This window comes from Neomonachus schauinslandi, chromosome 2 (assembly GCF_002201575.2).
Source record: "Neomonachus schauinslandi chromosome 2, ASM220157v2, whole genome shotgun sequence".
Lineage (NCBI taxonomy): Eukaryota > Metazoa > Chordata > Mammalia > Carnivora > Phocidae > Neomonachus > Neomonachus schauinslandi.
Window position 1 is genome coordinate 76,132,456 of NC_058404.1, and position 13,875 is coordinate 76,146,330.

The 13,875-nt window shown below is 35.3% G+C and overlaps 1 protein-coding gene across 4 annotated transcripts in view; it reads left to right on the forward strand.

Moving 5' to 3' along the window:
* LRBA (LPS responsive beige-like anchor protein) overlaps positions 1–13,875 on the forward strand; it is a 762,450-nt gene that overhangs the window by 108,394 nt on the left and 640,181 nt on the right. For all 4 annotated transcript variants that reach the window (XM_044912877.1, XM_044912874.1, XM_044912875.1 and 1 more), the window contains exons 5-8: positions 3,979–4,100; positions 4,184–4,310; positions 4,953–5,072; positions 6,968–7,114. In XM_044912877.1, coding sequence (XP_044768812.1) covers positions 3,979–4,100; positions 4,184–4,310; positions 4,953–5,072; positions 6,968–7,114 — 516 coding nt within the window. The remainder of the gene's footprint in view (positions 1–3,978; positions 4,101–4,183; positions 4,311–4,952; positions 5,073–6,967; positions 7,115–13,875) is intronic.

Genomic DNA, 13,875 nt, shown 5'->3' on the forward strand with positions numbered 1-13,875 from the left:
TCTGCATTCTAGCCATTGTCTTCACAATTGCTAGCCTGAATTCCATCTCCGACATCTTGGTTGTATCTGCATCCATTTGTAAATCTGCAGCATAAGTCATAATCTCTGAGTCTTTTCTATTTTGGGGGCTCCTCCTCCTAGTCATTCTGTTGATGGGTGTTTGAGGGAATGTATAGAGTCCAAATTATTGACCAGAACCCAAGCAAGATGCACCTGTTTTCTTGGACCTTACAGTTGCTGGCCTCTTGTTTTCCCAGCCTGTCTTCTGCTGGAGGGGCCTGCCGCGCTGTTACTCAGGCAACCCTGTTTTGGCGGAGTTGCCCTGCCCCCCTGTGGCAGGGGATGGGCTCAGCAGGAATCAGTCTTTGGGGCTTTTGTTCTCTGGTGGCTTTCCGCATCTCTTCCGCGAGTCAGAGCAGAAGAGACCGTTTCCAACCCTCTGCTTCAGAGCAAAGAGACCTCAGTCTGTTCTTCAGTGAGCTCTCCAGACCACACTGTCTCCATTTCTGTCCGTGCTGCTATAAACTGCAGCATCCTGGGTTGTGTGCCCCTCCGCAGTGCTCCCAGTCCTGCCTCCAGGTCGGAGCACTTCTCTGCCCTTTGTGCTTCTAAAACTGCCAGCTGCTCCCAGTTTGCAGGAGCGACCCCCCACTCCGGGTTTCCATCCCGGGGGCCCGGGGCTGCAGTTTGCATGCGTGATCCCACTGCTTTGGGTTTCCGCCCCGGGGGCTGCCCTAAAATCCTTTCCCTGCTGCTACCGGTCTTTGAGTCTGTGCCCATCCCCAGCACGCGAGGCTGTCGCTTACTGGCGGTGTAGGATCCCCACAGCCAGGCACCGTCCCACTGCCGTTTATCCTCTGATACCTGCCCACGGAATCAGGGCTCCCCACTTTGTACCTCAAAACCAACCGCCTGCGATATTCTTTTTGTAGAGATCCAGATCTTCTTACATCTCAGGCTGGTTTCATGGGTGCTCAGAGTGGTCTGGTAGATATCCAGCTCAATTCTGGGGCCAGTTGAAATAGGGTCCCCTACTCCTCTGCCATCTTTCCTTCCTTCCTCTTTTCTTTTTTTTAGAGAAAGAGTGCATGTGCATATGCATGAGCTATGGGGAGGGGGAGAGGGAGAGAGAATATTTTTTATTTTTTTTGAGAGAAACTGAGCAGGGAGAGCAGCAGAGGGAGCAGGAGAAGCAGGCTCCCCTCTGAGCAGGGAGCCTGATGGGGGCTCTATTCCAGGACCCTGGGAACATGACCTGAGCCGAAGTCAGACGCTTTAACTGACTGAGCCACCCAGGCGCCCTGGGAGACAGAGAATCTTAAGTAGGCTCCCCACCCAGCGTGGAGCCCAATGTGGTTCTTGATCTCACAACCCTGAGTTCGTGACCTGAGCTGAAATCAAGAGTCAGATGGTTAACTGAGCCACTCAGGCACCCCAGCTTTTGCGTTTTCTATTCTCATTTTTTAGTGAGAGAAAACATATATACACATTGAATATATATTCTGTTGTTTTATTTTTTTGGAGTAAGCTCTATGCCCAACTTGGGGCTTGAACTCACAACCCTGAGGTCAAGAGTCACATGCTCCACTGACTGAACCAGCCAGTCAGCCCCTACTATTTTTTTCTTAATGTAACATTTGTTTTAAATTGGTCTCTTGAAGTGTCAGTAGTAGTATTGCAAAAGTTTGGCTCTATGATGTTTTTCATGTTTTATGGGTATCATATATATAAAAGAATATATACGGTATATGTAGATAAGTGCGTGTGTAAATTATAACAGTTTAAAAACTTGTGTAGTCTGATCTTTTTTAACAGCTTTATTATAATCCACATATGATACCATTCATTTCTACAATGTACAGTTGAATGTTTTATGGTGTTTAGAGTTGTGCAGCCACCATCACAGTCAAATTTAGAACATTTTCCTCTTCTCCAAAAGAAACCCTGTTCTCTTTAATCCATTTCCTCTTCAGACTCCCGGGCCTAAGCAACCACTACTCTACTTTTTTGTGGATTTCTCTATTCTGGACAGTTCATACAAATGGGCTCATACAATATCTGGCCTGTTGTGATTGTCTTTTTTCATTTAGCATACTATTTTCAAGGCCCATCCATGTTGTAGCAGGAATTACTGCTTCATTCCTTTTTTTTTTTTTTTTTTAAAGATTTTATTTATTTGACAGAGCAAGACATAGTGAGAGAGGGAACACAGCAGGGGGATTGGGGAAGGAGAAGCAGGCTTCCTGCAGAGCAGGGAGCCCAATGTGGGGCTTGATCCCAGGACTCTGGGATCCCAGGACCCTGGGATCATGACCTGAACCGAAAGTAGACACTTAATGACTCAGCCACGCAGACGCCCCTGCTTCATTCCTTTTTATGGCTTACTAATATTCTAATGTAAGATATTTACCTTTTGTTTAATCAGTCATTAGTAGGTATTTGAGTTGATTCTACTTTTTTGCTATTATGAATAATACTGCTTTGGGCTTTTGCATACAAGTTTCTGTGTGGGCATGTTTTCATTTAATTTCTTTTGTGTATGTACCTAGGAGTGGAATTGCGGGTCATATTGAGCATCTATGTTTAAACATTTGAGGAACTTCCAGATTGTTTTCCAAAGTATATCATCTTACAGTCCCACCTGCAATTTATGAGGATTCCAATTTCTTTATATGCTTGGCAACACTTGTTAATGTCCGTCATTTTGATCATAGCCATCCTAGAGGGTGTCAGGTAGTAGTATCCTACCATGGTTTTGATGTGCATTTCCTTAGTGACTAATGATATTGAGCATCTTTTCATGTCCAAATTGGTCATTGGTGTATCTTCTTTGGAGATATGGCTATTCATATCTTTTGTCCTTTTTAAAATTGTGTCTGTCTTTTTGCTGTTCAGTTGTAAGAGTTCTTTATATATTCTGGGTACAAGTTCCTTATCAGATGTATGATTTGCAGATACTTTCTTTCATTCTTTTGGCTTGTCTTTTAACTTTTTTGATGATATTTTTAAAGCACAAACCTTTTTTAATTTTAATGAATTCCAGTTGATATACTTTTTCCTTTGTTTGCTTGCGCTTTTGGTGGCCTAATTAACAAGGATTTACTTAACCCAGGGTCACAAAGATTTACCCCTATTTTTTCTTCCAAGAGTTTTATAGTTTTAACTTTTACATTTAGATCTATGATTTATTTTTGTAAAATATGTAAGAAAGTAGTCAACTTCGTACTTTTGCTTGTAGATAACCAGTTATCCCAGCACATTTGTTGAAAAAAACTATTATTTCCTCATTGAATTGTCTTGACATTCTTGTTGAAAATCGGTTGAACGCAAATATAAGGGTTTCTTTTTGGGCTCTCAGTTGTAGTTCATTGACCAATGTTTCTGTTTTTATGCCAGTACCACACAGTCTTTATAATAGTAACTTCGTGTGGTAAGGTTTTCTTAATTTGATAGTATGAGTATCCAACTTTGTTTTTTTGCTATCTCTGGGTCCTTATGTACTTTTAAGTAAAATTTGATTTTAAAATTTGTAACTTTAAATAAAATGATCTTTTCAATAAAATTTTAAACCAGGTAGTGAAGTCATTTATATAGTGATTTGAAACTAATTCTTTCCATCTTTCTCTCTTCTAATACTTATCATTTGACCAACAAATTTCCAAATTTGATATTACTACCTATCTCTTTTAATTGGAATACTTTTGAATCTTTTTTCATTGTAAGAAATGAAGCAAATAAGATTCGTGTATCCAGCAGGTCACATGGAATGTTTTTATCATTTAATTAAAGTAATATTACTATGTATTTTGGAAAACTTAGAAGTTATGAAAAGTGTTTTGGATAAAGACACTTTTAGATATAATCATGGTATAGAATAACATGTAGTAGAAATATATACAGTATTGTAAAGTCTCATTTTCTTGATTTCAGTAATAAAGTTTTTCATGTGAATCAATAACTCAGAGTTTTTTCCTTTAGGCCATTGCATTACCTCCTATAGCCAAATGGCCATACCAGAATGGTTTTACATTTCATACCTGGCTAAGAATGGATCCTGTAAATAACATCAATGTGGATAAGGATAAACCATATTTATATTGGTATGTATTTTTGTAATAGTGTTATTATCTTACTTTGAAGGTGAGACAATATTTAGAGGTAAAATGAAAATTATTCTTTGTAGTTTCAGAACGAGCAAAGGTCTTGGTTATTCTGCTCACTTTGTTGGGGGCTGTTTGATTATAACATCAATAAAGTCAAAAGGAAAAGGCTTTCAACACTGTGTGAAATTTGATTTTAAGCCGCAAAAGGTATGTGTTTTTATTAGTTAAATTAACAAGCTATGCTAGCCTTCAAAGTGCTTTGTTTTAATATTAATGATATAACATGTGATAGATCACAACTCTGTTTATTCTGTTTCAGAAAATGAAGTATAAATCACTGGACAATTGTTAACCTCCCTGATTTGGATAATAAAAAGCGTGATATTTTGTTATTCATAGAATTTAAAAGAAGTACAAGGGGAAAATGGCAGTTACTTTAGTAGTAGTAGTAGTAGTAGTAGTAGTGGTAGTATGTGCCTTAAAATTTAGAGATTAATGAATGGTGTATGTATATATAAATAAGTAGATAAAACAAATTTGGCAAAATGTTGACAATTGTGGTATCTAGAATGTGGAAAAGAGGGTATTTGTACTGAATTTTTAACTTTTTTGGGATATATTTGAAAATTTTCGTAATAAAAAGTTGGAAAGATAATTTCACAATAAGTTCTTACCTATTGAGAGTTTCCTTGATTAAATATTGTTCCACAGATTGAATATTGAATTTAATAAAGGTAGTCTTATTTTTAGATTTAATTGTAATTTATAATTTAAGTTTTACTTGTTATTATCAATATGGTTGAGTTATTGCAAGAATTTTTTTTTTCTTCAAACTTTTTACTTATTCAGTGGTATATGGTAACTATAGTGCACATTTATAACCGATGGAAGAACAGTGAGCTTCGTTGTTACGTGAATGGTGAGCTAGCTTCCTATGGAGAGATAACATGGTTTGTCAACACCAGTGATGTAAGTAATTTGAAAAAAATTATTTTAAAAGCATGAACTTTTAAAATAAGAAAAATATGTTATACATTGGGTATTAATTTTAGAATACCACAATGGCAGAGTTTTATAATGATATTTTGGCTAGCATGTTAATATATTTATAGAGTAGAACTGTGTTCATGTGTCATATAAGATATTACTCAGTCGTTATAAAATTATTCCTGATAGGGTAGAGATGAAGCTTTATAGGTAACAATGGGTATATATTGAAAATGTATCATTGGTTCATTTATCAAATTAAAGTTGGGAGCTCTGTGGCAGAATTCTGATCATTTTTATGAATGAATTAGATGATACATGCTTATAAATTTTGCAAATAATTCATAGCTGCTATAGATGACTGTTATCTAATAATGTTTTCAGTATTGAAAAAGAGATCCATATGTATTAAACTCAAATTTTAAATAGGAATTAAAAAGTTCTTTTTTCTCACCAATGACATTTTTTAATAGAAAACTTGAAAAATACAGATCAGTAAAATGGTTACAAACCACTCCACCCATTCACCATCAAATGCTTCTTTTGTATCCTATGCTACACATATTTATGTATTATGTTATGATAAGAGTTCAGGTTGTTGTAATAGACTTAGGTTTCAATCCCAGTTCTATCACTTATTGACTATATGACCTTACTTAATCTATTAGGCCTAAGTTTCTCTTCCTGGAAATGGGTGTAAAGTAGTACCTATCTCAAGGTTAATGTGATAATTGAATGAGAAACTGTTGACAAATATGTTAGCACAGTGCCTTGTACAGAGTAAGTGCTCAGTAAATGTTAGCTCTCATTTTTTTTTTTTAACACAAAAAGGGGATCAGGTATATTTATTGTTTCTTAAACTGTTTTTTCCTTATGTTAGTCTTTATTAAGTGCTTCTTGTACTCCAGGCATTGTAATAAATACCTTTATTTTCTAAAAGTACTAACCTTGCAAGGTAAGTACTATTATAATCTCCATTTTACAGGTAAGGAGACTGAAGCACAGAAAGATTAACTAATTTGCTAAGATCAGCATGTGAAGTAGTGATTTGACTTAGGTGGCTTGTCTTCAGAACCCAAATGTTAACAACTTTTCTGTATTCCCTAATGGCAATATGTATATATTTTTCAACATTCTTTCTAATGGTTTTGTCACATAAGAGGATACTTTTAAAGAGCTGTTAAGAACTTTATTTTAGTCCCTCTTTGTTGTATACATGGGTCTTTAAAATGTGGTTTGCAACCTAGATGTTAAGAGAATTTTTTTTTTTTAATGTTAGAAGAAAAACATACACCTGCATTTCTGGATTTACATATTTCTTTTGAGAGATTGTATCTACTCCATGACCTCACCCATTATCTATATCTCGATATCTGCAAAAATCTTTCTTTACAATTTTAACTTCTCACCAAACTTAGAGAACCCTATTGACAGTTGCTTCTCCATTCATGTTAGCTCCATCCATATTAGCTCACAGAAAAGGCAGATTGATTATGTCCTAAACTTAACTCATGATTTTTCCTTCTTGTAACAAAGACTGCTTCTTTGGTTGCGCAAGTATGAACCTTCAGAGAGTCCATAATGATTTCTCTGACTCTCATTTCCTGCATCCACTTTTTCATCAAGTTTTATTTATTGTACTTTGGAAAACTTGTGTTATCTCCTTTTCTGTGATGTCTTTCCTGATCTCTACGGTACGTAACAATGAGTGAATGAAATGAAGTGCTAAGTGAATTATTTTAATCTAGCCAGGTTAGTTTAAAATGGACAGGACATTTATACCAAAATATTTAAGCAATGTAGGTTGCTTAATGTATCTATCTAGAGAAGATAATTTTTTTGTTTTTTTCTCTAATAAAATCTGTTTTCTTTCACAGACCTTTGACAAATGTTTCCTGGGCTCATCAGAAACAGCGGATGCTAATAGGGTATTCTGTGGTCAGATGACTGCAGTTTACCTTTTTAGTGAAGCTCTTAATGCCGCTCAGATTTTTGCTATTTATCATTTGGGCCTGGGATATAAGGTACTTTACTTGCTGTTCACTGCTTAACCAGTGTTAATTGAACTTTATTTAAAGGGAGGTGATGCATGGAGCAACCTACCTTGGGTTACAGAACTGAATGTCAGAGTAATCAGAGGTACCACAGGGAAGTCACAGGAATCTGAATGAAGGGTACTTTATATTTTTGAGGGAAACACAGTATCTTTTCATATGTGGGGCACTGTGCAAACTACTAGCTCAAGTTTCACCTTTAGTTCATGTTGCATTTCTTTGATGATGTCTATCTTTGCATAACTAAATTTTCAACATTTGCTGTGATAAAAAACAAGTACCACGTGGAAATTAATGTGGAACAGGAAATGAGGATGATGGTATGAAATCTGATTCCAAATTTGAGAGTTCATGCAGTTCAAGGTGCATTAAGAGTAATAAATAATTTTGCTAATGTAATGAAGAAAACATTTTTTTCTTTTGACTTGTGCCTTAATTTTTTCAGCTGGCTATTAAATTGTTAAAATACAAAATTGTTTGAACCGAACCACTTAATAATATTTATTTTGATCTAAAGCACCATAAACAATTACTGAAATGCTAAGACTGTCATGAACTAAGAAAATTTGGAACCTCTGGGTTAAGCCATTGTTAGTCTAGTTTGGTTTCAGGGAGCAACTTAGTCTGCTATGTTCCTTTGAAAACACAATCTGATTGTGTTGATTTACATATATTGAGTTGATTTACGTATACCATTACAGTCAGTAAAGTACACATATTTTAATTAGTTTTGACAAAAGTATAACTATCACAACAATCAAGAAATAGAGTATTTCTGTTCCTGCAAAAGGTTCAGTAGTGCTCCTTCTGTCAATTCCTTCCACTTTTCTTTTTTTTTTTTTAAGGTTTTATTTACTCATTTGTCAGAGGGAGAGAGAGAGCACAAGCAGGGGGAGCGGCAGGCAGAGGGAGAAGCAGACTCCCTGCCGAGCAAGGAGCCCAGTGCGGGACTCGATCCCAGGACCCTGGGATCATGACCTGAGCCGAAGGCAGACTCTTAACTGACTGAGCCACCCAAGTGTCCCTCCTTTCACTTTTCTAACCCCACTGCATTCCTGTTGAGAGAAACTGCTCATCTGTCACTTGATTAGATTTTTTAAGGTTTTATGTAAATGGAATCATGCAACATTGTACTCCTTGGAGTTTGGTTTCTTATGAGTCATCCATGTTGTTTTGTTGTAGTAGCTCCTTTCTTTGTATTGCTTAGTAGTATTCCATTGTATGAATATATCACAATTTTTTAATCCATTCTTCTATTGATGGACATTAGGGTTGTTTCCAGTTTTTGGCTGCTATGCATTAGATACTGTGAATATTGGTGTATGAGTCTTTGTGCTGACACATATTTTTATTTTATAAATATGTAAGAGTAGAGTTACTAAGTGGTATGGTAATTGAAGTTGCCAGACCCTTTTCCGAGGTAGTTACATAATTTTACATTTATACAAGCAGTGTCTGAGCTTCCTACTTGTTCCACATCCTAAACATCTTATATTGCTGGTCTTTTTAATATTAGATGTTTCAGTGAGTGTATAGCATTATCTTATTTTGGTTTTAATTTGCATTCTTATAATGACCAGAGATTCCAAGCATCTTTTCATTGCTTATTGGTCATTTGTGTATCTTCCTCTGTGAAGTATGTTCACATCTTTTGCATATTTTTTTGGTTTCTTATTGTTGAGTTTTGAGATTTCTTTATATATTCTGGATATAACTCTTTTATCAGATGTATGAGTTACAAATATTTCTCCCTTGGTCTGTGTCTTGCCTTTTTGTTTTCTTTCTTTTCTTTTTTTTAAGATTTTATTTTTAAGTAATCTCTATACCCAGCGTTGGGCCCAGACTACAACCCTGAGATCAAGAGTTACGTGCTCCATAGACTGAGTCAGCCAGGCACCCTGCCCTTTTGTTTTTTGTTAATGTGGCTTTTGAAGAACAGATGAATTTAATTTTTATCAATTCTAGTTTATCAAATTTTTTGGTTATTGCCATGATTTTTATATCCTAAGAAATCTTTACCTATTCCAATTTTGGAAAGATTTTCTCCTCTTTTCTTCTCTTACAGTTTCAGCATTTATATTTAAGCTTATGACCCATTTTAAGTTAATTTTTGGTATGGTATGAGGTAAGGGCCAAGATTCATTTTTATTCCATATGTGTAGTCTGGTGTTCTAGTACTAATTTTTTGTAAATAGTATTCTTTCTCCATTGCCTTACCTTGGCATCATTGAGGCTGTATCATATTTCAATGACTTATATGTCTTTCTTATGCCAATACTGTATGGATTGTCTTGATTATTGTTAGTTTCATAGTAAATCTTAAAAAAAGGAAGTCTAAAACCCTCAACTGTATTCTTTTTCAAATTGTTTTGGCTTTTCTAAGCCCTTTACATTTCCAGATATATTTTAGAACCCACTTAATCATTTTCTACAAAGATGTCTACTGGGATTTTATTTGGTGTTGTATTGAATGTATAGATCAGTGAGGGGCAAATTGGCCATCCTACTGTTACTGATTTTTCCAGTCTGTGAGCATGATGTATCTCTCTATTTACTTAGGTTTTTAAAAAATTCTCCTGGCACTGTTTTTTGGTTTTCATTGTATAGGGCATGTAATACATTTTGTTAAATGTATTCTTAGGTATTAAATGTTTTTTGGGTAATACGTTGTATTTAAAATCTCAGTTTCCATTTATTTGTTTCCAGTATATAGAAACATAGTTGAATTTTGTTTATTGACCTTGCTAAATTTCCTTTTAGTTTTACTAGCTTTTTTCCCTGGTTGTTGTTCCTGGATTTCCTACACGTATGTTCATGTAGACTCTAAATTTTACTTCATTTCCAGTCTATATGCCTCTTCCCTTTTTGCATTATTGTACTGGGTAAGACCACCAGTATAAATAGTTAAATAGAAATGGTGAGAGTAGACATTTTTGCCTTGTTTCTGATTTTAGGTGTAAAGCGATCATACGTATTTTATAGATGCCTTTTATCAAGTTGAGCAATTTCTATTTCTGGTTTCCAGAGAATTATTACTAGGTGGATATTGAATTTTATAAAATGTGTTTTGCTTTTTTACCAAGTCTGACAATCTTTCCTTTTAATTGGAGTGTTTACATAATTTACAATCAGTGTAAGTATAGATACTTTGTGTCTTAATCTATCTTGTGATTTGTGCTCCATTTCTTTCATCTGTTCTTTGATTCTTCCCTTTTTTCCTGCTTTGATTTGAATTAACTGCATATTATTTAGTATTTCACTTTATTTCTGTTACTGGTTTATTATTATTTTTTAAAGATTTTATTTATTGATTTGTGAGCGAGAATCAGGGGGAGTGGCAGGCAGAGGGAGAAGCGGACTCCCCGCTGAACAGGGAGCCTGATGCAGGACTTGATCCCAGGACTCTGGGATCATGATCTGAGCTGAAGGCAGATGCTTAACTGACTGAGCCACCCAGGGTCCCTATTATTATTATTATTATTTTTAAAGATTTTATTTATTTATTTGAGAGATTGAGTGTGCACACAAGCGGGGGAGAGGGGCAGAGGAGAGGGAGAAGCAGGGATTATGACCTGAGCCGGAGGCAGACACTTAACTGAGTCACCTGGGTATGCCTTGTTTATTATTTTTTTGACATTAACTTATTATAGTCTACCAACAAATGATATTGTACAATGTAAGCACCTTCCACATAATCCTGCAATTCCTCCTCCTGTCCTTTATTTTGTTATTATAAGTTTTACTTTTTTATGTACTATAGTTCCTGTGATACATTTTTTTGATTCATTTACTTTCATTTTATATTTTAAAGGCATTAGAAATGATCAAGGTCATGTTTTTTGTGTTTACCTCTATTTACCTTTTCTAGGGCACTTCACTTTGTGTACATTCATGTTTCTATCTCATATTATTTTTTTCCATTTGAATATATTTTTTTTTAAATTTATTAATTTTTATTTAAATTCAATTAAGGTAATATAGTATTAGTTTCAGAGGTAGAGGTCAGTGATTGATCAGTCTTATGTAATACCCCGTACTCATTACATCACATGCCGTCTGTAATGTCCATCATGCAGTTACCCTATCCCCTCACCTCCCTCCCCTCCAGTAACCCTCAGTTTGTTTCCTATGATTAAGAGTCTCTTATGGGGGGCGCCTGGGTGGCTCAGTGGTTAAGCGTCTGCCTTCGGCTCAGGTCATGGTCCCAGGGTCCTGGGATGGAGCCCCGCATCGGGCTCCCTGTTCGGCGGGAAGCCTGCTTCTCCCTCTCCCCCTCCCCCTGCCTGTGTTCCCTCTCTCGCTGTCTCTCTCTCTGTCAAATAAATAAAACCTTTAAAAAAAAAAAGTCTCTTATGGTTTGCCTCTCTCTCTGATTTCATCTTGTTTTATTTTTCCCTCCCTTCCCCTATGATCTCTGTTTTGCTTCTTAAATTCCACATATGAGTGAGATCATACGATAATTGTCTTCATCTGGGTGCCTTTTATTTCTTTGCCTAATAGTCCTGGCTAGAACCTATAGTGTAGGAGCCCTGCCTCATCTGGCTCCCTGCTCGGTATAGGCAGTCTGCTTCTGCCTCTCTCTCTCAAATAAATAAATAAAATCCTAAAAATACTGTGAGTTGAGAAATTGATGATCACAGGATCACTTCTTGCTTTATTACTGTTGAAATCTGTTGTGTAATATCCATGTTTTAGAGAATTCCTCAACGTTAAGATAGCAGGGATATGGGAAGCCAGCAATCTCAGAGTGACCTTTTAAGCAGTGAGGTTAAGTATTTTAAGGATTAAAAAATATATATTTCAAAGAAATGGTTAAATGCTTCTTCCATATGTTCTTAGTGTTTGATGAAGCACCATTTTGCCTTATGTACTTTGAAAGGATATTGTTTTTATTTTAATTAATTGCATCAAGTAGTATTTACATAAGAATATTATTTCAGTAGAGTCAGCAGCAATTCCTGAAATGTGTCAGATTCTTAGTTTTAGTTTTGTTTAGATTTAGTTTAATTGAGATTTGTTAGTGGGGGTGATTTATTTCTAAATTCCACTCAAAATAGAAAAAACGTTTGTTCCGCTATTTCTTTTAAAAAATGTACCTGCTAATGTTGAGGTACTATACTTTGAATAGTAGCAGAGACTAAATTATTTTTTTAATTGAACTAGATTCTGATCTTTACCCTGCCCCAAATTATCTTTGTGGACCCTAAGTAGTTAATTTCTTTGGACTTTCTTAGTTTCTGCCTTTGCAAAATGGATTATATAATCTCCCAGATCATATAGCTATATATTGTAAGTTAGTAAATAGGTTAGCTTTTATAGGTTGCCCAAATGACATTTCCCCTCAAAAGCATTTATTAACTTGTTTAAAAGCATTTATTTCAGTTATGCTAACATTCCCATTATAATTAGCTTTCATTAAATTAAAGAATATTAAATCAGTGCTTACAAATTTTTTAACATTTTATATAGGAGGCAGAAATTTAGAAAAATGATATATTAAAGCTTTTTAAATGTTTCATGTAGAAGTCAGAAAGGTAAAGGCAGTCTTATCCTGTTTTACATTTTATTTTTTTATAGTATTGAAGCAGAATTCACAAGTTGAATCCAATAAGTCTTTGTTGGAAAAGACATTGCATTTAGCTGGGGCGCCTGGGTGGCTCAGTTGGTTAAGCGACTGCCTTCGGCTCAGGTCATGATCCTGGAGTCCCGGGATCGAGTCCCGCATCAGGCTCCCTGCTCGGCAGGGAGTCTGCTTCGTCCTCTGACCCTATCCCCTCTCATGTGTTCTCTCTCAAATAAATAAATAAAATCTTTAAAAAAAAAAAAAAAAAAAAAAAGACATTGCATTTAGCTTTAAGTGGTTGCAGTTAAATTAAAGAAAAAAATCCTTGTCTGTGATTACTTAGAAGTATGGTTTAAAAGATAAAATACGAGCTCTCTGGTAAAGGTAAATATGTAGGCAAATAAAGAATCCTGTAATATTGTGATGTTATTGCATAAATCACTTTTAATTCTCGTATGGAATTTAAAAGACAAAAGCACAAAACATCTAAACCTATATATGCAATATAAAAAGATGTAATTTTTGATATAAGTAACATAAATAGTGATAGAGATGTAAATGAGTAAAGGTTTTGTATGTGATTGAACTTAAGTTGTTAATGGCTTAAAATAGAGTATTATAACTTTAAGATGTTTTGTGTAATTCCCATGGATACTACAAAGAAAATACCTATAGAACTTTATACAAAACAAAAGGAGAAAGGGATATAAGTACCAAAAATCATTGGCATATAAAAGATAGTCAGTTAACAAATTACAGTGAACAAAATGACAATAGTCTTTTCAATAAGTACTTTAAATGTAAATGGATTAAACTTCCCACTTAAAAGAAATAGATTGGCTAAATGGATTTAATAAAACAGAATCCAATGTATTTTGTCTACGGAAGAGGCACTGTAGATCGAAGGACATACATAGGCTGAATATGAAAGGATGGAAAAAGATAGTTCATGCAAATGGTAACAAAAAGGGTGCAGGGGTGGCCATACCTATATCAGAAAAAATAGACTTTAAAGTCAAAAACTGTTACAAGAGTCAAAGAGGGAAATTATAGCGATAAAAGTGTCAATTCACCAGGAAGATCTAACAATTAAAATTACATACAGCTGGGGCACCTGGGTGGCTCAGTCGTTAAGTGTCTGCCTTCAGCTCAGGTCATGATCCCAGGG